Source organism: Hyperoodon ampullatus (assembly GCF_949752795.1).
Source record: "Hyperoodon ampullatus genome assembly, chromosome: 7".
In the NCBI taxonomy this organism is placed as follows: domain Eukaryota; kingdom Metazoa; phylum Chordata; class Mammalia; order Artiodactyla; family Ziphiidae; genus Hyperoodon; species Hyperoodon ampullatus.
The window spans coordinates 16,765,830-16,788,088 of NC_136920.1; the positions used below are offsets into that span (position 1 = coordinate 16,765,830).

General features: G+C 42.8%; 1 protein-coding gene across 5 annotated transcripts in view; it reads left to right on the plus strand.

Annotated features, from left to right (window-relative positions):
- Nucleotides 1-209: 209 nt before the first annotated feature.
- AMBRA1 (autophagy and beclin 1 regulator 1) overlaps nucleotides 210-22,259 on the plus strand; it is a gene marked incomplete at its 5' end in the record, with an annotated part of 147,650 nt that continues 125,600 nt past the window's right edge. For 3 of the 5 annotated variants that reach the window (XM_079707872.1, XM_079707873.1, XM_079707874.1), the window contains 7 exons: nucleotides 210-344; nucleotides 720-778; nucleotides 1,677-1,860; nucleotides 2,501-2,673; nucleotides 3,607-3,673; nucleotides 4,225-4,371; nucleotides 4,642-5,678. In XM_079707872.1, the coding sequence (XP_079563998.1) occupies nucleotides 210-344; nucleotides 720-778; nucleotides 1,677-1,860; nucleotides 2,501-2,673; nucleotides 3,607-3,673; nucleotides 4,225-4,371; nucleotides 4,642-5,678 (1,802 nt within the window). Of the gene's footprint in view, nucleotides 345-719; nucleotides 779-1,676; nucleotides 1,861-2,500; nucleotides 2,674-3,606; nucleotides 3,674-4,224; nucleotides 5,679-22,259 lie in introns of all 5 variants that reach the window. The other 2 variants (XM_079707870.1, XM_079707871.1) reach the window with 1 other exon arrangement.

Genomic DNA, 22,259 nt, shown 5'->3' on the forward strand with positions numbered 1-22,259 from the left:
CTTTCGTCTTTGAGCTAGAATCGTATTTGCAGTGGGAACCTTCTCTGACTGCAGAATAGATGTTCTTTGACATTAATGTCTATACCTTAGATTTCCATGAAGGCAACTTACAAGGACCTGAATGGCCTCATTTTAGCTGCTTCAGCGTGTAGAGCTATTGCTCGCTCCTTCTCTTCCCGGGCCTGGTGTGACAGTGGCTACTGAGGACCATGAAGGTTGTTCCAGAGAAGAATGCTGTCCGGATACTCTGGGGGCGAGAACGGGGCACTCGGACCTTTGGAGCTCAGCGACTTCTGCAGGAGCTGGTGGAAGATAAAACCCGGTGGATGAAATGGGAGGGCAAGGTGAGAAAAATGGGTGTTTTTCACATAGGAGTTGTAGGGGCGATGGTAGAATGGGGCCTTAGAATGGCTTAATGACATAGAGTTGGGGTACAACTATTTTGTGTAGGAGAATTGATATATCTAACTTGGTTTTTTGTGGGGGAAGGTTTTAATAAATTTGGAAGCATAATAGGCTAGAAATATCATTTTTCTTTAGAGCTAGATATTTTTCCTGAAGGTAATTTAGATTTATCTCTCAATTTGTAGCTTGATCATTGTCTCCAGTTTTTAAGCTTACACTGTAAATACTAGTCTAGAATGGTTTGGTGCTTTTGAGATAGAGTGAGCCATAGTTTATAAATAATGTATTTTAACTTTTGTTTGTTTGTTTCTCAGAGAGTAGAACTGCCGGATAGTCCACGCTCTACCTTTTTATTGGCCTTCAGCCCAGACAGGTACCACCAAGTCCTTACCTAAACTTTACCTGAGACTTGTGACAGCATTGCTTTCTGTGTATTTGGCCTAGCTTGATCTTCCAAGTCAAATCCCTAAAGGCTCATTTTTAAAAAAAAAAATTTATTTTATTTATTTATTTTTGTCTGCGTTGGGTCTTCTTTGCTGTGCGCGGGCTTTCTCTAGTTGTGGCGAGCGGGGGCTACTCTTGGTTATGGTGCTCCGGCTTCTCATTGCGGTGGCTTCTCTCATTGCGGAGCACAGGCTCTAGGCACGCGGGCTTCAGCAGTTGTGGCACGCGGACTCAGTAGTTGTGGCTTGCGGGCTCTAGAGCGCAGAATCAGTAGTTATGGCACACGGGCTTAGTTGCTCCGCGGCATGTGGGATCTTCCCGGACCAGGGCTCGAACCCGTGTCCCCTGCATTGGCAGGCAGATTCTTAACCACTGCGCCACCAGGGAAGCCCCCTAAAGGCTCTTTGAAGCACTGAATGAACAGAGCTTTGCCAGTGTTATCAGAAAGGGAAAGAAAGTAGATGAGCAGTGCTAACCATAAAAATAATGGGAATAAGCAAAGGAGTCTATGAACGTCGAGGATCAAAACTTGGAAAGTTTCTCAATAAGAATCCTTTGCCTGTGTGAAATAGGCCACCAATAGTGTGATAGTTTTCCCTGCTGGAAAAAATATTCTCTGAAGTGGTTATGTGTCATCTGGGGACAGAATGGAGAAGCCAAAAGCTTTTAAAGATGAGAATGTTTCTGTTGGTTGTAATGCCCAAGTTGTAGTTTTTATCATGTTGGGATGATAAAATTTTCAAAAATTTTCATTTTTGTCCAAAGCTGATAAAGTTTATTACCCTCCCACATGCTTCACACTTACTTCCTCCTCTTTGATTCCCTAGGACTCTCTTGGCCTCCACCCATGTAAACCATAATATCTATATCACGGAGGTGAAGACAGGCAAGTGCGTTCACTCTCTGATTGGACACCGCCGCACTCCATGGTGTGTCACTTTTCATCCCACCATCTCAGGCCTTATTGCTTCTGGCTGCCTAGATGGGGAGGTTAGGATTTGGGATTTACACGTAAGTGTTTCCTTTTCTTTGGTATTCTAAATGCAGAGACTTGTTTACCCTTGGGTTCTTAACTCTGGAGGAGAGACTAGCCAGGTTCTCAGGACTATATCTGAGTACTTACTCAGTAATCATTGCCTACTTACTGATAGGGAGTCTAGCCGACAGCCCTCCATTCTGAGATGAACACCCTGTTTAACTGTCTGCCCATTGTGACATAGTACAGGACACTCTAAGACGTCTTCAGGATGGATTTCTCTTGTTTTAGATCAAGGATTGTACTGTATTCTGATCATGATCATCAAAGCAGTGTGCCCTTGTCCTGGTGACTGGCTAGTGGGTAGTTGTGCACCATGTCATGCACCAAGCTTGAGTTTTCACAGGCTACACAAACAGGAGCTGTGCGGGTGCTCATTGCTTACAGATTGTAGATGACAAAACTGAGCTGACACTAATGTTTTTCTGATAAAGTCGGTGACACTGCCAGATCACTGGTTTTGTACGTCGTTTTCAGAGGACATACTTAAAGTAGGCCCTACAAGTAGTCGTTTTATGTTAAATGGACCCCCTTTTTTTTTTTTTTTTTGAAATTGACATCTCAGTCTGCTGGCAGCTTGTAACCTAAGAATGTCTGGGATTTGTTCATTCATAGGGTGGCAGTGAAAGCTGGTTCACAGATAGCAACAATGCCATCGCCTCCCTGGCTTTCCACCCTACGGCTCAGCTCCTGCTGATTGCTACTGCCAATGAGATCCACTTCTGGGATTGGAGTCGACGGGAGCCCTTTGCCGTGGTGAAGACAGCCAGTGAGATGGAACGGGTCCGGTGAGTGCTCCGCCCACCAGCAATGTCTGGCATAGGGTTAGCATGGCAGAGAGCACTTACCCGTGCTTGCACCTCAGGAGACAGATTATTATCTCCGTATTATCCCTGCTCAGGGCAGGGTGTTATCCCTATGGCTCTTCCTACTTTTTAAGCATCTGGCTAATCAGCCAGGAAGCAGTTCATATTGTTCATTTCAGCTGTTCCATATTGGCCTCATCTTCTGGTCTCTGTAGCCTTTTTTTTTTTTTTTTTTTTTTTTTTTAATAATCCTGAAGGGTATTCAGGTGGTGGGTAGCTTGGTGGGTAAATTGCTCATCCCTGGTTTTCTGGCAATGGAAAGTGGAGATGTAGATATGTATCCAATCTGCTAGTAGATATTTACATATTTAGCCTTCAAAATCAGCACACATATTGCCTGAATTAAAGTCGATGCATTGTTTTCCTTTGGTCCTCTTGGTATCGCAGTTGGATATTAGCTAATTTTCTAGCCTCAGCTGTGTCACTTGATGCTGAGACTGTTCCTTGTCACCAGCACTCGTGCTTCTTGCCAGTGTAGCTGCTGTGTGAGGGGAGACCTGAACCTGTGGCAGAGTATGGGAGCATTCTCTGCTTTACTATTATGATGGGCTCTTAGACATGAGCAGCTGTGTGCTTCATGTAGCTAGCTGCTTCCTGGGATGGAATCCCAGGTGTTTTTTGAAATTATTTTTGCGACACGTATTCCCTTATTCTGGCAAGTGTGAGGACGTAAGAAGAAGTATTGAGCTTTATTATTTTAATCTGTTTGAAAGTTTTGGAAGTCTGTAGCATTAAGTGGATACCTCGGTGATCCCACAATTGTCAGTAATGATTTCCAGACGTTTTCTCACAGGTTTCCTCTTCTCGGTTAACATAATTTCTCTGTGTCTCTGTCCCTTTCTTCTGTGCTTTCAGTCTGGTGAGATTTGATCCCCTTGGACACTACTTACTCACAGCAATTGTTAACCCCTCTAATCAGCAGGTAAGTTAGTCAGCAGTTTCAACTCTGTCTAAACTGTGGGTTATTTTCTCAACTAGTGCTCTAAGTCTGATTATATTGGACTTCAATTTTCAATGTCCAAGTGTTTCTTTCCAGTCAAGATTCAAAACTAGCTTCAGACTGTATTCAAAGTTATAGCCATATCGTGACAGGGGAGTCCATTCTGAAACCCCTGAGTGATCGTCCCAGTAGAAGTAACCAGGCCGTGTTGGATAACTTGTCATTCATGTGCCTCTGGCTGGTTGACATTTTGCTTCGCCTTACTGCCTCCATGTCATGGAAATGCCTTTCGTAACAGAGTTGGTTTGCCAGCTGTACTCGTTCAGAAGTGTTGCTAATTGGAAGTGAATAATTGAATACCATATGACGATTCTGAATCTGGAACCGGTTAGTTCTCAGTACTTCAAGGATGGAGTTGTTGCCTCTCTAGAAAGGTTTTCCTTGGATGATTATCAGTAGTTTTTCTTGATTTACCTGCAAGTTCTACCTAACTACCTGGCTCTGCCCCCGCCCCACCTTGGTCCACGTTGCAGGGTGATGACGAACCAGAGATCCCCATAGACGGAACAGAATTATCGCATTACCGTCAGCGTGCCCTCCTGCAGTCACAGCCAGTGCGCCGGACGCCTCTCCTCCACAATTTCCTGCACATGCTGTCCTCCCGCTCCTCTGGCATCCAGGTGGGAGAGCAAAGCACAGTGCAAGATTCTGCCACCCCCTCACCCCCACCGCCTCCCCCTCAGCCCTCCACGGAGCGTCCCAGGACTTCCGCTTACATCCGGCTCCGACAGCGGGTCAGTTACCCCACAGCCGAGTGCTGCCAGCACCTTGGGATCCTGTGCCTTTGCAGCCGCTGCTCTGGCACTCGAGTTCCTTCCCTCTTGCCACACCAGGACAGTGTCCCCCCTGCTCCTGCCAGGGCTACTACCCCTTCCTTTTCTTTTGTACAGACCGAGCCCTTCCATCCCCCGGAGCAGGCCTCATCAGCGCAGCAGGACCAGGGCCTCCTGAACCGGCCGTCTGCCTTCAGTACAGTCCAGAGCAGCACTGCCGGCAACACGCTCCGCAACCTCAGTCTGGGTCCCACCCGTCGCTCTTTGGGAGGCCCTCTGTCTAGCCACCCTTCTAGGTATCACCGAGAAATCGCTCCCGGGCTGACAGGATCTGAGTGGACCCGGACAGTGCTCAGTCTGAACTCCCGCTCTGAGGCGGAATCCATGCCCCCGCCCAGGACCAGTGCCTCTTCGGTGAGTTTGCTGTCTGTGCTGAGACAGCAGGAAGGTGGCTCTCAAGCATCTGTGTACACTTCAGCCACAGAAGGGAGGGGTTTTCCAGCTTCAGGGTTGGCAGCTGAGTCAGATGGAGGGAATGGCTCCAGCCAAAACAACTCGGGCAGCATTCGCCATGAGCTTCAATGTGACCTGAGACGCTTCTTTTTGGAGTATGACCGGCTTCAGGAGCTGGACCAGAGCCTGAGTGGGGAAGCGCCCCAGGCCCAACAGGCCCAGGAAATGCTCAACAATAACATTGAATCCGAGAGGCCAGGCCCCTCCCATCAGCCCACCCCGCACAGCAGCGAGAACAACTCCAACCTGTCCCGTGGCCACCTGAACCGCTGCCGCGCTTGCCACAATCTCCTGACCTTCAACAACGATACCCTGCGCTGGGAAAGAAGCGCACCTAACTACTCCTCTGGCGAAGCCAGCTCCTCCTGGCAGGTCCCCAGTACCTTTGAGGGCATGCCCTCGAGTGGCAGCCAGTTGCCACCTCTCGAGCGGACTGAGGGCCAAACGCCAAGCTCCAGCAGGCTGGAGTTGAGCAGCTCTGCTAGCCCGCAGGAGGAGAGGACTGTGGGGGTGGCCTTCAACCAGGAGACAGGCCACTGGGAACGAATTTACACCCAGTCCAGCAGATCTGGAACTGTGTCGCAGGAGGCCTTACATCAGGATATGGCTGAGGAAAGCTCCGAGGAAGATTCACTCAGGAGGTGAGCAGATGCTTTCCTGTCTTCTCCTGTATCCCTTACTTTCCTCCTGATATCTCTTCCTTCAGTCCTGTGGGTGTTGTGGCTGGATCTGGAGTGTCTGGGATCCATGCATCATGCATCTGGTTCTGATTTCCCTAGCTTCCATTGCATCTTCTTGGAAAATCTTGCTCTGGTGGCGGAAAGAGGATAGGCCTGGCAGTATGAGTCAGGTGACTCGGCTTGCTCCTTTTCTGGCTAAGCTCATGTGACGTTTAGCCTCGGAGGAGAGTTGTAGATGAGGTTAGAGAGGCATGAGGAGGTAAAACCGTTGACTTCCTCTGCTCTGCTTTTTGGCCTTCTCCAAGGATTGTATGTGCACGACTGGTTATTGTGAAACAACAAAATGTCCCAGAGAGACTAGGAAAAAGTAGTAAAAGAGAACCCTGCTTAGGACAGATGAGTGTATTGGGTCTTTGATTGTGTTGCTTTGGACAAATTCTGAAACCATATCTTTTGGAACATTGCAACTTGACAAAAGGAAAAGAAAATAGTACATATATATGTCAAGGAAAAATTTTTTTTTTTAGAGATACATGTTTTTTGGACAGCAAGTTAGTTGCTTAGTTAAGATTCTTTGAGTAGATCTTCCAGATGGACATTCACCTCGAGGTGGAGAAGAAGAAATTCATAGAAGGAAGGCCTCTCCATACTTGGATTGGCATCCCAGGCAACTCCTTCATGGAAGAAACAGAGTGGGTGTAGTTGATCGCCCACCACATGTTCCGTGTATGGCTGTGTGCGCATCTATCTTGATTTATTAGGGACTTCTTTCTGTAATTCTGTAAAGGTCAAATCTAGCATAATCACCAACTCCCAGAATATGCTTGTTGGATCCAAACAGCATATTGCTGTGCATTACATCCTCTGTTGAAGCTACTGAAATTTCTCTGACATAAGCTTCTAACAAGGGTGGGAATATGGATTGTGCACATAATGTACTTGTTATTTTGGGAGAATGCTTTAGAGAGTTACCCAGTTAATAAGTATTTGTTGAATTATATATATTTTTCTAGCACTGTGCTAGGCACTGTCAGGAGTACAAAAGAAGTATAATACCTGGTCTTTGCCCACTGGCAGTATACGGTGTTGTTGTAGAGGCAAGACTTATTTACATGTAATTACATAAAAAATGTAAATGAGCCGAATGCTTCATTGTATGGTACTGAGATTAAATGTAGTCTAATTTCAGAGAAAGGGAAGGATCATCAAAGAAGTCTTTACAAGAATAAGTCTTGAAAGATGGGTAGGATTTGGGAAAGGGGAAGACCTTTTTATTTTGGGGGTATAGCACATGCTAAGGGAGGAAAGGGCATGATGAATTCAGGATAATAAGAAGTTACTTAAGGGCAGTTAGTAACGTGAACACAGGGAGACTTGGTCAGATATGAAAGATAGACGAAGTACCTGAGATTGTTACTCTGCCCGTTTGATTGAGGCCAGTTCTGGATTAACATCTAAATTCCCAGCTTTGGAATACTTTGCCTTGCATAATGACCCATATCAGGAGCATGAGACTCTGTTCTTCCTTTTTGTCAAGAGAGGTGAGACCGTAGCAAGCATAGTGCCTGACATATAGTAGGCATTCAAAAAGTTTATTAAAGGTAGCAATAAAGGACTATCTTCAGTTATTGCTCTAAAAGCCTACCAGTGCCTCTTCCACTAGCATCCGTGGGTTTGTGGTCATCCTCTGTCCGTTCTGTTCTAGCAGAACCTCTTCATGTGTTGCTGTTCTGAGAAATACCTGAGTTGTTTAAAAACTGTTGTTTGATAATAATTAGAGATACCAATTACTGAGAGCCTACTACTGTGTTCTAGCTTTGCATTAATTATTTCTAATTTCCACAGTAACTCTGTGCAAGGCAGGTATGAAATTTCCCATCTTCCAGTTGAGGAAGGAGTGGCTCAGAGAAGTCAAGTTTCTTGTTAAAGGTCACACAGTAGGTTGCTGAGTGGAGATTTGAACTCCAGTGTACATGACTAAAGATTTTTCTAGGCTGCCCTCCATGGTGTATTTTTTTTAAATTAATTAATTAATTTATTTTTGGCTGCGTTGGGTCTTTGTTGCTGCGTGTGGGCTTTCTCTAGTTGAGGCGAGTGGGGGCTACTCTTCGTTGTGGTGCACGGGCTTCTCATTGTGGTGGCTTCTCTTGTTGCAGAGCATGGGCACTAGGTGCGTGGGCTTCAGTAATTGTGGCATGCAGGCTCAGTAGTTGTGGCGCACGGGCTTAGTTGCTCTGTGGCATGTGGGATCTTCCCGGACCAGGACTTGGACCTGTGTCCCCTGCACTGGTAGGTGCATTCTTTTTTTTTTTTTTTTTTTTTTGCGGTACGCAGGCCTACTCACTGTTGTGCCCTCTCCTGTTGCGGAGCACAGGCTCCGGATGCACAGGCTTAGCGGCCATGGCTCACGGGCCCAGCCGCTCCGCGGCATGTGGGATCTTCCCGAACCGGGGCACGAACCTGTGTCCCCTCCGTCGGCAGGCAGACTCTCAACCACTGCGCCACCAGGGAAGCCCCTGACAGGTGGATTCTTAACCACTGCACCACCAGGGAAGTCCCCATGGTGTATTTCTTAAAGTGATAATCTCATTTTTAGATGAACCATTATTATGTTTTTCTTTTCTTTTAACTTTTTGTTATGGAAATCTTCAAACATATAAAAATTAAAAGAAAAGTAGTATAAATGAACTCCCATATACCTATCACCTGGCTTCAAAAATTTTCAACACTCGTCTGTATCCCTTACCCACTCCCAGCCACCCAGACATCATATAATTTTGTCTGAAAAGACTCCAGTATGTTTCTCTAGAGCAATTCTGTCTAATAAAATGTCCTATATCTGTGCCATCTAGTATAGTAGCTACCAGCCACATGTGGCTATTGAGCATTTGAAATGTGGCTAGTGCGATCTGAGAAACTACATTTAAATTTTAACTAATTTAAATGTAGATAGCCACGTGTGACTAATATATTAATAGTCACTTCTTAATAAAGTAGGCCATTTAAAACCCAGAAACTATTAAGGATCTATCAGAATTTTTTGTAGGCAAAAAGTAGTATGTGTTTGTGGTTTAAATAAAAAAGTTCAAGCATTTAGAAATGTTATGTTGTAGAAAATGAAGTCCCTTGTCATCTTGCTGTAAACAATTATATATATATATGTATATATGTATATATATATATATACACACATACGCTTTTTAAATTTTAAAATATACAGATGCACAGTTCTCATTGTAAAATAGTATATTAATCCAGTGGTTACATTATTTATGGAGTTGCTTTTCAGATGAGCTTGAATGAGGTGTACCACGAGGGTTTACATCCTATCAAAAATGAGGTATATTGTAAAATATTCTAAGTGCACACCATTAAAGAAGGGCCACCACTTCCTCATAAACTGAGGGGCTGCATTCTGGTCTAAATCACTAATATATACTTGTGTTAATCGGCATCTTCTACCACCTTCTGAAGGTCCAGTGTTCTCTGGCTGATGAGCGGCCTTGCTTGGATTTCCCCAGCAGGTGTCACTGTTGGGCTAGGCTGGCAGGGAAGAGAAGGTGTCCTTACTGTGTGTGTGCACGTCTACTTGAAGGGAGGGGGTTTATTCTTCAGCCTTGTAGTAGAGATGGACTAAGGAGGCATGTTTTGATCCTTGGTGTTGCTGATATAATCTATAGTGTTTTCAGATAGTGAGAATATGAAGCAAAAGTGTGTATTTCAGTGTAGCTCTATGTTGCTGAACAGTGATGCACAGTTTATCTCCTTTTGCCTCTGGGCAGTGGAAGGTGACTGTCTCTATATAGTCTGACTCTAGGTTACAGTTTATAACTTGGATGGCAAGCCCTTTGCTTCACCATGAGAAACTTCTTTTGGGGTCTGATAGCCCAGGACTTAGCAGGAAAAGATGAGGGTGTTGGGGCTTCTTGCAACAGGGTCCTTGTGGCCTTGAAAGGCTGGTATTAGGGAAAAAAAGAAAATTATTTAAATGGCATCTTAAAATTGGAGAAAACCTAGAGTTTATTTAGTCCAGTGTCTGTCTGTCTGTCTCTGTCTCTTTTTCTAATTGATGAGAAAACTTAGATGCAGAGAGGGGAAGTGACTTTTTAAAGAGGTGCTTGTAGCAAAGATGGGAGTCAAACTCCTGGGTCCTAAAGAGGGCACTCTTTCCTCCTCTTCATTTGAAATTAGTGCTTTCACACATCAGTTTTCTCTGTCAAAACTTCTGTTGCTCCTGTAGATCATTGCCTGAGGGGACTCTTCAGTTGACTTCCTTTGTAAAAAATTGGAGCTCTGATAGATCATTTGTAATTATTGTCACTGGGTAAATGTAATCAACATGATGTTTCTAGGGATACAGGAGAAACACTGTTTTAGTTATTTGCCGTAGAACCGCATTGATTAGTCCTTTTATTTATTATCATTTTTAAAAATATTTTTTTGGTTGCACCGCGAGGCATGTGGGACCTTAGTTCCCCGACTAGGGCTCGAACCCGCACCTCTTGCATTGGAAGCACGGAGTCTTAAATACTGGACCACCAGGGAAGTCCTGATTAGTCCTTTTAAAGTGATCCCAGTTAGGGAAGTTCACTGTTAAAGTCTCAACAATTGGGGTATCAAATTTGGGCTAAATCTTCCCTAACTAAAATTGTTACTGCATTCCTTCTCCAGATAGGTAACAAGGCCTTGTGTCTGAAGTATTTACTAAGATCAAGTGTGTTCTGAGAACAGACATCTCTTGATCTGTACTTTTCCCTTATGATAGGTGAAGATTGGAGAAGACATTCATGGTTACAAGCATAAAATTTGACCCAGAACCTCGAAAGTTAGAATTGAAAGCCCTCATTAGATTTCTATGTTTTTTTTTAAATTATTTAATTTTGACTGCGTGGGTCTTCGTTGCTGCACGCGGGCTTTCTCTAGTTGCAGCAAGCAGGGGCAACTCTTCGTTGCCGTGTGGGGGCTTCTCATTGCCGTGGCTTCTTGTTGTGGAGCACGGGCTCTAGGTGTGTGGGCTTCAGTAGTTGTGGCATGCGGGCTCAGTAGTTGTGGCTCTTGGGCTCTAGAGCGCAGGCTCAGTAGTTGTGGCCCACGGGCTTAGTTAGTCCGCAACATGTGGGATCTTCCTGGACTGGGGCTCAAACCTATGTCCCCTGAGTTGGCAGGCGGATTCTTAACCACTGCGCCACCAGGGAAGTTCTGAGATTTCTATGTTTTTTTTAAGACTTTTGTGAGGGAATTGCTTTGTTGGAGCAGCCTGAAACCTCTTGAGGCTTCATGGGCCAACTAACTTGCTTGAGCCCTCAATCCCTCAGCTCTAGTCACATGGGGATTCTCCCTGGAGCTACAGCAGAACATCGTTGATGGAGGGAAATGCATGAATGACTGTGTCCATGGGGCTAGTCGCAGGTCCACAAGAGGGAGAAGGCAAAGTAGAAATTAGGCAAGTACCAGTCTTCTCAGCATGATTGTAATATAGATGAGGTTCCATCTCAAGTAGTTCTTCTGTGCCACTGACCTGAGTCTACAGGGTTTTATATATCTAAAATCGCTCCCAGTTTCTTTGGATGGGGAGTAGACTCAGCTTATTATTCAGAACCTAACACAGGGGTCCCCTTTTCCTTTGGGAAACCTTCTCTGATTGCCCCAAATGATCACTTTCTCTTCTTTGCTGTTTGTGTACTACATATAGATACTTCCTTGTAGTATTGCACCCATGACAGAGAAATATTTGTTTCTCTTTTTGTCATTGAGCACCCTGAAGGCAGTGACTGTGTCTGTGTCCCTACTGTACCTAGAATACTACCTGGCACATAGTAGGTGCTCAATAAATGTTAGTCATATTGAACAAATGGAATTGAAATTACATCCTCTGTGGTTCAGTATGCAGTGTATATCCTTTTTGGCTTTCTTAGTAAAAGAGAAAAAAATCATTATATCACATCCTTAGTCTTCTAGAGAGTTCTTGGCTCAGTGAGTACTTGTTGAATAAATGAAGTAACATAACTAGAGTTGTACGTGGTAGACACCTTCTATAACTTGAGCTCAGGTGACCTAAAATTTGTTCTCTGCTGTTTCACCATTGAGCCATGTTTCTAGCTTGTGTATTGGTTTTGCTGAGGGCTGTAATAAGTCTTAATGCACCTGGTCAGCTGTCCTTCATATTGGCTCCCACTGATGACTCAGGGCCTGCACACTCCTGAGCATCATCTGCAGGTTCCTCTTGAGACCATTTTGTTGGTCTTGGCTTGGCATCTCAGTGATATTAATATCTCTGGCAGTCAGTGCTTTTGTTTTGTTTTTTTTCTTCTTAAATACTCTGCAGTCTCAATGATGGAATACTTGATCTTGATAAAGTTCAAATTAGATGTGAATAAGCCAAATTAGATGTGATGGTTCTGTTTCCCATTGGTGGTTTATGTTTCTTTTAGTTTCTTTGGAAAGCTTTTACTGAACTTTCTTAGAAGTAGGATGATTGGGGATTGAGGAAAATAGGTTCTCATCTTTTTTCATTTTGGGGGTCTGAGCATTATTAGAATGAATCTTTTTTTTAAATTAATATATTTAATGTATTTGATTTTTGGCTGCGTTGGGTCTTCATTGCCGCACGCGGGCTTTCTCTAGATGCAGGGAGCGGGACTACTCTCCATTGCAGTGCACCGGCTTCTCATTGAGGTGGCTTTTCTTGTTGCAGAGCACGGGCTCTAGGCACACGGGCTTCAGTAGTTGTGGGCGCGGGCTCAGTAGTTGTGGCACATGGGCTCTAGAGCACAGGCTCAGTAGTTGTGGCACACAGGCTTAGTTGCTCCACGGCATGTGGGATCTTCCCGGACCAGGGCTTGAACCCATGTCCCCTGCATTGACAGGCAGATTCTTTTTTTTTTTTCCTTTTGGGGTACACGGGCCTCTCACTGTTGTGGCCTCTCCCGTTGCGGAGCACAGGCTCTGGATGCGCAGGCTCAGCGGCCATGGCTCACGGGCCTAGCCACTCTGCGGCATGTGGGATCTTCCTGGACTGGGGCACGAACCTGTGTCCCCTGCATCGGCAGGCGGACTCTCAACCACTGCGCCACCAGGGAAGCCCTACAGGCAGATTCTTAACCACTGCACCACCAGGGAAGCCCTAGAATGAATCTCTTTTAGATTTGAAATGATTTTAGTTTGTTCCCCCCACCCCAGGGGGCAGGATCCTTATATTAAGAACGAGTTTTGCTTTACCTCTAATTATGCCCCCCCAAAACTGGTGGACTCGTTGTCTTTTGATATTCAAATTAAAATAAGCCCTTCCTAACTTTTGAGCTTTTACTCAGAAGTTTGGGATTTGAGGACAAAGAATAGGGAAGAATCCTTAACCAAGGGAATTTAATATGTGGATGGGCAAATCATGACTAGTTCCTTCTGGGAAAAGAGAGAACCAGGTATTGAGAAATCAGAAAGGAGACAAAGCTGATGGCGGAATTAAGCAGCTTAGTTTTAAGAGTAAGGGAAGCCGAGGGGGAAGATAAACCCAGGCCTTAAAGCAGGAAGCTCCTATGAGGGAACGTGGCTCTTGTTATAACCCTGGGAATTGGGCTGGTGAAATAATTACTCTGATTGATCGATTCATTCATTCATAAGGTTGACAAATATTTACTAAGTACCTACTGTGTACCATATACTATTTAAGTACCAGCAAGAAGTCTCTTATTCTAATGAGAGAAAGAAAATAAACATATAAATAAAATATCTAGTATGCCAGATGGTGTTAATTTCTATGGAGAAAAATATTTGAAAATATAGGTGTTTCTGGGGTGGAAGTTTGTAGTGCTAAATAGGGTCATCAGAGGAAGTCTGGTACAGTGACATTGGAGCAGACACCTCTTCCTTCCTTCAAGCAAGTAAGGGAGTAAACTCTGTATACATTGGGGGCAAGGGCATTCTAGGCAGAGAAGGGCAAATGCAAAATCCCTGATTGGATTGGAGCACAGTGAAGGATGGAGTGATAGAAGATGAAGTTAGAGAGGTAATGGGGACTAGATTATGCAGGCCTTCTAAGATATTTAAGGGATTTTACATCTTACTCTGAGTGATTTGGGAAGCCTTGGGAAGTGGAGTAGCATGATCTTATATTTTAAAAGGATCATGTGGCTGCTGATTGACAATAGACTGAAGAGGCTCTGCTAAATAGGATAAATTAAAGTTAGGCCAACATCACACACTTTTAGATTAATTGGTGTCTTGATTATGTGGTGAAAACCAGAAGGCGGGAGTCAATGATTGTGTCAGAATTAGAAGGGCCTTAAATGTTTGGATGAACAGTTGCCAAATAAATAAAGAAATAAAGCCTCTTGGCAGGCATATTATCTGCAACAAAGCCACCCCCATCCCCCAAGCATGACAGCATGTTATTAAAACTGTGAGGAAGGGAGAGCCTGAAAAATTTGTACTCAGCAAGGTATCATAAATGGAATTTTGAGATGCCTGTTTTGTCTGCTTACAAAACAAATACAAATTCATTTGTAAAAATTCAAACATAGAAATGTGTGATTTATCTATCTATAGTGAATGTCCTCTGCAGTGCTAACCGCTGTTAGCAATTTGTGTGTTAACTTCAGAATTTTTTCTCTGCAAATGAAAGCACTTTTTTTATTTATAAAAATGGGATCATACTAAATCTACTCTTCCACCGTTTACATATGTCACTTAATATGTCATGGACATTTTTCCATGTTGATGTGTATAGATCTGCTACATTCTTTTTAACAATGGCGTTGCATTCCAACAATTGGATGCACCATAATTAAACAAGTCCTCTGTTGATAGAATCTGTATTGTTTCTGGTTTTTGCGTGCAGAAACAGTGCTGTAGCATCTTTGCATACTTGTGCAGGTGTCTCTAGAGGAGGATGAATTTTCAGAACTACAATTGCTGGGGCTGAAGAGTATGAACATTGTTAATGGTAAAAATTAATTGTATTCATTATTACTAATTTAAAATGAATAAAATGATATTTTCTATTTTAGTGAGCATAATTTCATAGATATTCATAATTTAATAGATTAGGACTCCTAATCCTGTGTTTTTTCCCCTCCCGTAAGGTCTGACATTTCTTAGTTGTAAATCCTACCACCGGGTTTTTCAGGAATCTGATCATCAAGGTTGAGAAGGACTTCTAACATATGCCACCTGGAGGTGTTCATGTACTTTTCTTCTCCAGTAGCCTTGTATGAGGGAGACGTGGTTCCATCTTTGACATTCACTTACTTACTGGCTTTGGGCCACCTAGTCCTCCTGGCCTTGTTAAATGATTGAGAGAGTCCAGATATTTCTTGCCCCATCATAAGGCAGTAACATTTAGATATTTAAGTTATTTGTTTTCGGGGATAGTTAGAAAACCCACTTCTCTCTTTGGCAATATGAGGGTGAGGGTAGAGTAGAAGAGAGGGTACCATTGCTGTTCATCTTTTTCCCCTTCCCTGCTCATCTGCCCAACTAAGTCACTCTGTATTTGAGCCTCTGAATTCTGAGTGTGATCCCTGGTTGTATCCTCTGTTTCAGTGACTAGGACTTTTTCTGTGAAGGGCAAGTTTGTAAATATTTTAGGCTTTGCGTAGGCCGTATGGTCTCTGTTGCAAATACTGAACTTTGCCATTGTAGCACGAAAGTAGCCATAGACAATAGGTAAGTGAATAAGCATGGCTCCGTGCCAATAAACTTTACTTACGGACACAAATGTGATTTTTATATAATTTTCACGTGTCATGAAATATTCTTCTTTTGATGTTTTTCAGCTATTTAAAAATATAAAAACCATTCTTAGCACATGGGCTATACAAAAACAGGCAGTAGGCCAGATTTGGCCTACAGACCATGGTTTGCCAATCCCTGCTTTGTGTGAATATGACTTGGAATGGAAGAGAGTTGGGTGCTATAGTAATAAAAGGCATTATGATAAGGAGGGCCCTGGAAGAGGTAGGGAGGGGACCCCTGCACTTGTCTCTCTCTGTACTTTGGAGTAGATGTCCTGAGTATTGGCTCTTGTAAGATTCTTTGACGGTTAAGAGCAGGCTTAAGTGCATGAAGAGTTTCTTGTTTCCTCTGCTTTCTGCCCTGAAGCAAGGTTTTTTAACCTTGCTATATATCTGTCTTGGGAATTGTTTGCAAGTGAGGAGGCTTGCCCTGGTGTTAAGGAGGGTGTGAGCCTCCAGGTCCTCCAGGCATTATGCTTGACAGGTAGCCCTTCCCCCACTGCAGGTCAAATTAACACCTGTTGGGCTGATCTAAATTATCCCCCATCATCCCTCTGTCTGGGGCTGAATGGTGTAGAGCAGGCTGTGTGCTTTGTATACACACTGAGAACTTGAAAATATGTAATCGCTTCTGTCAGCTCAGAGTGTTGGAGTGCCACAGGGACTACAGTGGGATCTATGTGTACTGTAAATATATTTGGAGCAATTTCCCATGTACTCATTTTCCCCCCTTCAGATCCCCTTCTCTACTGTTGTCTGTTCAGAGTAGTGCTCTAAAGGATGTGTTGGAGGTTTTGCTAAGACAATAACACCAGGTGTATGGGGTTCTGTTTGCATAATATATTTTGCTTATTGTAATCGGTCCCAGCCCATTAGAGCTGTGCAGGTAGCTTCTCCTCCTCCTCTAGGATTTCTTATATATTTATGGGGAGGAGGAGGATCCAGTACGTCATCTGCTCCTTCTTGGAAGCACTCCTGACAATGTGTTCACATGAGCACATTTGGCTTTAGCAGGTGGGCCTGTTATATTAGCCCAGAGATTGCAAAATAACCTTCAGGTGCATTTGTTTGGCCCTCACGATGTCACTAAAAATTTCAGTTTTTTCTACATAAATCCAGATTTCTGGATTCTCTTGAAAAAAAAAATTAGATCTGGCTTACATTCCCACATAATAACAGTCAGCAGGAGTTGAGTAGTTGTTGCCCCTTTAGTCAAGGTGTGGACTTTCTTTGTGCCTTAGTCTGCACTGGGCTGACTTCATCCATTTACGTTTCCTGCTTAATTCCAATTACGTGTTGGTTACCATTGCATTCATTAGCTCAAGAAGGTCTTCTTAAGTTCCCTACCCCTTGTCTCCACCAGGGGGAGGCACTGGACATGGCAGTACTCTCTCCTCTACCCCACCCATCCTGCCTAATTCACGCATAAAGGGCTCCCCTGCTGGCAGTAGGCTGACTTGCTGACAGCCCCCTCACCTGAAAAGCTGCCTGACTTTTTAATAGCAACAATTAATAAACTCCTCCTTTGTTTCCAAAGAGGGAAGGTGGGGGTGCCAAGCTTATTTGCTGGCTGGGGCACCATTCAGTGAGCAGACCTCTGTCATGTCAGGTTATGCAGTATGAAAGTAACCTCCCTTTCATGATGAACTATGTGAAATCTTGGACAAGAATGTTTGCACCCATCTCTCCCTGTGAGCGGAGTGCCTTGGACAGAGGGGTAGGTTTCAGTGAAAAGGCCGATTGATTTGGATGTCACCCACCAGAAAATTAAAATGAAGTTAGAGCAAGAGTAGAAACTTGTAATAATAAAGGAATCAAAGGCTGAAAGTATGACCTTGTCATAGAAGGAGAATTGCAGCTTGTTAACATTGTGCTCTTTTCCTTTGCTGCATCAGAGAGTATGAGTTTGAATCTTTTTGCCTCTTTTCCTCCCCTACACATGTTCATATACATTTCTCAATTTTCCTCTATCTCCCTGCTGTCTCCTTGGATCACTTCACCTCAGCAAGGTGGCTTTTATCCTTTCCTTTCTTTGTTCTGGTGGCAAATGTAACCTATTTTGGGGGTCTTTTTTCTTACTGTGATAAAAAAACATAAATTTACCCTCTTAAATTTTAAATATACAGTGTTGTTAAGTCTGTGCACATAGTTGTACAGCAGATCTCTAGAACTTTTTCTCCCTGCAAGAGTGAAATGCTCATTGAACAATTCTCATTTCCCCCTACCGCCATCCCCTGGCAACCATGATTCAGTTTTCTTTTTCTGTGAGTTTGATTGCTTTAGATCCTCATATAAGTGGAATCATGCAGTATTTGTCTTTTGGTGATTGGCTTATTTCACTTAGCGTAATGTCCTCAAGGTTCATCCATGTTGTAGCATATGACAGGATTTTCTCCTTTTTAAATGCTGAATAATATTCAGTTGTGTATATATACCACATTTTCTTTATCCATTCATCTGTGGATGGACCTTTAGGTTGCTTCCACATCCTGGCTACGTGAATAATTCTGTAATGAACATGGGTGTTCACATATCTCTTTAAGATTCTGTTTTCAATGGCTGGATCATACAGTAGTTATATTTTTAATTTGTTGAGGAACTTTTATGCTGCTTGTCATAGCAGCTGCACCATTTTACAGTTCAACCAACAGTGCACAAGGGTTCCAATTTCTCCACATCCTTGCCAACATTGTTATTTTCTGTTTGGATTTTTTTTTGTTTTTTGTTTTTGGAGATTGGCATCTTAGCATGCATGAGATGATATGTCATTGTGGTTTATTTGCATTTCCCTGATGATAAGTGATGTTGAGCATCTTTTCATATGTTTGTTGGCCATTTGTATATATTCTTTGGATACCTGTCTATTCAAGTCCTTTGCCCATGTTTTAATTGGGTTTTTGGTTGTTGTTATTATTAAATTATAGGAGTTCTTTATGTATTCTGGATATTAACCCTTTATCTGATAAATAGCTTACAAACATTTTGTCCTATTCTGTGGATTGCCTTTTTATTCTGTTGTTTCCTTTGCTTAAGTTTTAAAAGTTTGACGCAGTCCCAGTTGTCTGTTTTTGTTTTTGTTACCTGTGGGTTTTTTTTGTGTAGTATCTAAGAAATCATTGCCTATTCCAGTGTTATAAAACTTTTTCCCTATATTTTCTTCTGTGAGTTTTATAATTTCAGGTCATGTGTTTATATTTTTAATCCATTTTGAGTTAATTTTTATCTGTGGCATAAGATAATGGACAATCTTCATTCTTTTGCATGTAGATAGCCAGTTTTCCCAGTACCATTTGTTGGAAAGACTGTCCTGCCCTCATTGTGTAGTCTTGGCACCCTTGTCAAATATCATTTGCCCATACACACAAGGGTTTATATCTGGGCTCTCTATTCTGTTCCATTGGTCTATATGTTTGTCCTTATGCCAGTACCATACTGTTTTAATTGCTATAACTTTGTAATATGTTTTGAAACCAGGACAAGTTAGGCCTCCAGCTTGGTTCCTCTTTCACAAGATTGTTTGGCTATTCAGAGCTCTTTCTGAGATTCCATATGAATTTTGGGATTTTTTTTTCTCTTTCTGCAAAAAAAAAAAAAAAAAAAAAAAGGAAAAAAAATGCCATTGGGATTTTGATGGGGATTGCATTGAATCTGTAGATTGCTTTGGGTATTATGGACATTTTAACAATGTTAAGTTTTCCAATCCATGAACATGGGATGTCTTTCTTTTTATTTGTGTTGTTAATTTTTTTCAGCAGTGTTTTATAGTTTTCAGTGTACAAACCTTCCACCTCTTTGGTTAAATTTATTCCCAAGTATTTTATTCTTTTCGACACTGTTGTAAGTAGGATAGTTTTCTTAATTTTCTTTTTAGCAGATGTAACCCTTTTAAAACTAAGACAAGAAAGAACTCTTTTTTTTTTTTTTAACTTTAGTCTAGTGTTTTCCCAGAAGTCTAGCACTCTTTCTTTTCTGCATGCTTTTCTGATTCCTTTTTATGCTCGTCTCTTTTGAGTTCTCAAAATTGAGGCAGAAGCTGGGCTGGTCATTTTCTGTTAGCTCCTTGAAGGCAAAGGACCATTGCTGTAATGGTTATCCTAACAGAGTTACTGAATTTAAAAAAATTTTTTTAATTTAATTTAATTTTTAAAATTTATTTATTTTATTTATTTTTGGCTGTGTTGGGTCTTTGTTGCTGCGCGCGGGCTTTCTCTAGTTGCGGCGAGTGGGAGCTGCTCTTTGTTGCGGTGCGTGGGCTTCTCATTGCAGTGGCTTCTCTTGTTGCTGAGCACGGGCTCTAGGCACGCGGGCTTCAGTAGTTGTGGCACGTGGGCTCAGTAGTGGTGGCTCGCAGGCTCTAGAGCTCAGGCTCAGTAGTTGTGGCACACGGGCTTAGTTGCTCCGTGGCATGTGGGATCTTCCCGGACCAGGGCTCAAACCCATGTCCCCTGCATTGGCAGGCAGATTCTTAACCACTGCACCACCAGGGAAGCCCCCAATTTTTTTTTTAATTGAAGTATAGTTCATTTACAAAGAGTTGCTGAATTTATAGTCATTCCTAGAGCAACTAAATTTGGCAGCTGTGTTAGATGGTACTATTTTGGACGGGGTAAGGTGTATGTGAGAGAGAGAGAGACAGCGGGAGAGCGAGAGGTGTAGATACATCAGAATGTGTTTGTCGTGTGATCTTTGGCCAGTGGTTCTCAAAGTGTGGTCTTCAGACCAGGAACATCAGCATCTCCTGCTGATGTTAGAAATGCGAGTTTCTGGGCTCATTCCAGACCTACTGAATCAGAAACTTGGGGTGGGAGGTGTGCAGTCTGTGTTTTTAACAAGCTCTGCAGATGATTTTGATATGCACTAAGTTAGAGAATACTGTTTTAGGCCACCCAGGAACTCTTAACATCGCAACCACCACCTCCTCCCTAAATCTCTGTAATGTACTAAAATTCCTTTGCATCATCCATCACCTTTATTTTTCCTTTTGCTCCTGTCCCATGTGTGATGCAGTGTTACTTTAACTCTCATAGTCTCCTTAGGTTCCCCCTCTTTTCTTGTAATGTATTCTAATAGAAGGATTTGGATTTGAGCAACTTTGGATTCAAATTCTGGCCCTATTGTGTGACCCTGGGCAGATTAAATATCCTCTCTGAACTTTGGTTATAAAATCGTTGTTATGCAGGTTAAATGAGTTAAGCATCAGTTGCTTTTACATGTTTAGACGCTCAAGAAATGCCAGCTCTTTTCTCTCTTTCTCCATTATTACTCTGCTCAAAAAACAAACAGAAAAAAAACAAAAAAGCAAACAAAAACTCCTTTTGCCATGACACATTCCCTACAGGTCATTTTCTTTTGTATCTGTTAGTATCTTTTTTTTTTTTTGGACTTCAGTCTTCATGGTCTATCTATGAAATCTCACCATGTAAAATTGTAGTAAACCAAGTACATAAAAATGTGAGGTGCTGTATAAAGGAAAGGGTAAGGAACGGCTATTGTGATAGGGCTGGTGCCAGTTACTCCCATTAGTCACTTGCAGCAGACGCAATGAGATTCTATTTTAGAAAGTGCAATACTACAGAAAGTAGTTTGGCCCATAGCAAGGGAATGGGATATTATCTTCATTTTTCCTGCACTCTATTATAATGATCTGTGCAAAAGAAACTATTTGCCTCTTGATAAGAGAGGGAGTACAGATAGCCTTAGTTTCCCCAATTCTAGGGTCACCTTCAATATTGAGAGGGAGCTGTCCAGGTCAGAAGTGTGTTTCAAAAAGAAGGAGAGCCTGATTGAGACAGGTAGAAAAGAGTAGAAATTTCTAAATTGACTGTCACCCTTTTGACCAGTACCAAGACCTCATGCTTTGGACAGTGAGCAAGTTTGCACTGAGTTTCATTGTTTAAGGTCCCTTTCCAAATGTCTTGTTTGGTGTTTTGTTTTGGTAGCCGAGTTTCCCTTGTAAACTAACTTTTAATGCTGCTGTTGTAACTAACTTGAAAGTTCTAGAAGATCAGGAACTATTTCATTCCATCTACTGATGCATAACCAACCAAAAAACAAAACTAGTGACTTAAAATAACAATTTTATTATCTTTCATTGTTCTTTGGGTAGACTGGGCTCAGATGAGGAATTCTGCTGGTCTTGCTTGGGGTCTCTCTGGAGTCATCTGGAGGCTCATTTGGAGCAACTAGGCCTATTAAGTGCTCCTCTCTCCATGTGGCCTCTCCAGTAGAGTAACCAGACTTTTTATGTAGTGGCTTAGCGCTTCCAAAAGTGACAGTTCCAAGAGAGAGGAACTGGAAGCTGTCAGTTCTCAAAAAGGCTTAATCCCAGAACTCACCACTTTTTTTTTTTTTAATTTTTCACCACATTTTCTTTTCTTTTTTCTTTCTTTTTTTTTTTTTTGCGGTACGCAGGCCTCTCACTGTTGTGGCCTCTCCCGTTGTGGAGCACAGGCTCCGGATGCACAGGCTCAGCAGCCATGGCTCACGGGCCCAGCCACTCCGCGGCCTGTGGGATCTTCCTGGACCAGGGCACGAACCCACGTACCCTGCATCGGCAGGCGGACTCTCAACCACTGCGCCACCAGGGAAGCACCACGTTTTCTTGATTAAAGCAATTAACAGGCTGGTCTAGATTCAGTGTGGGAGGAGACCACACAAGGGCAAGAATACCAAGAAGTATGATTCTTTGGAGTCCATCTTCAGATACTAGCTACTGCAGGGACCATATCTATTTTATGTACTAATATATACCCAATAATAGACACTCAATAATTATTTGTGGTTTGAATCAGTGGTTGGATGGGCCAATAGCCAG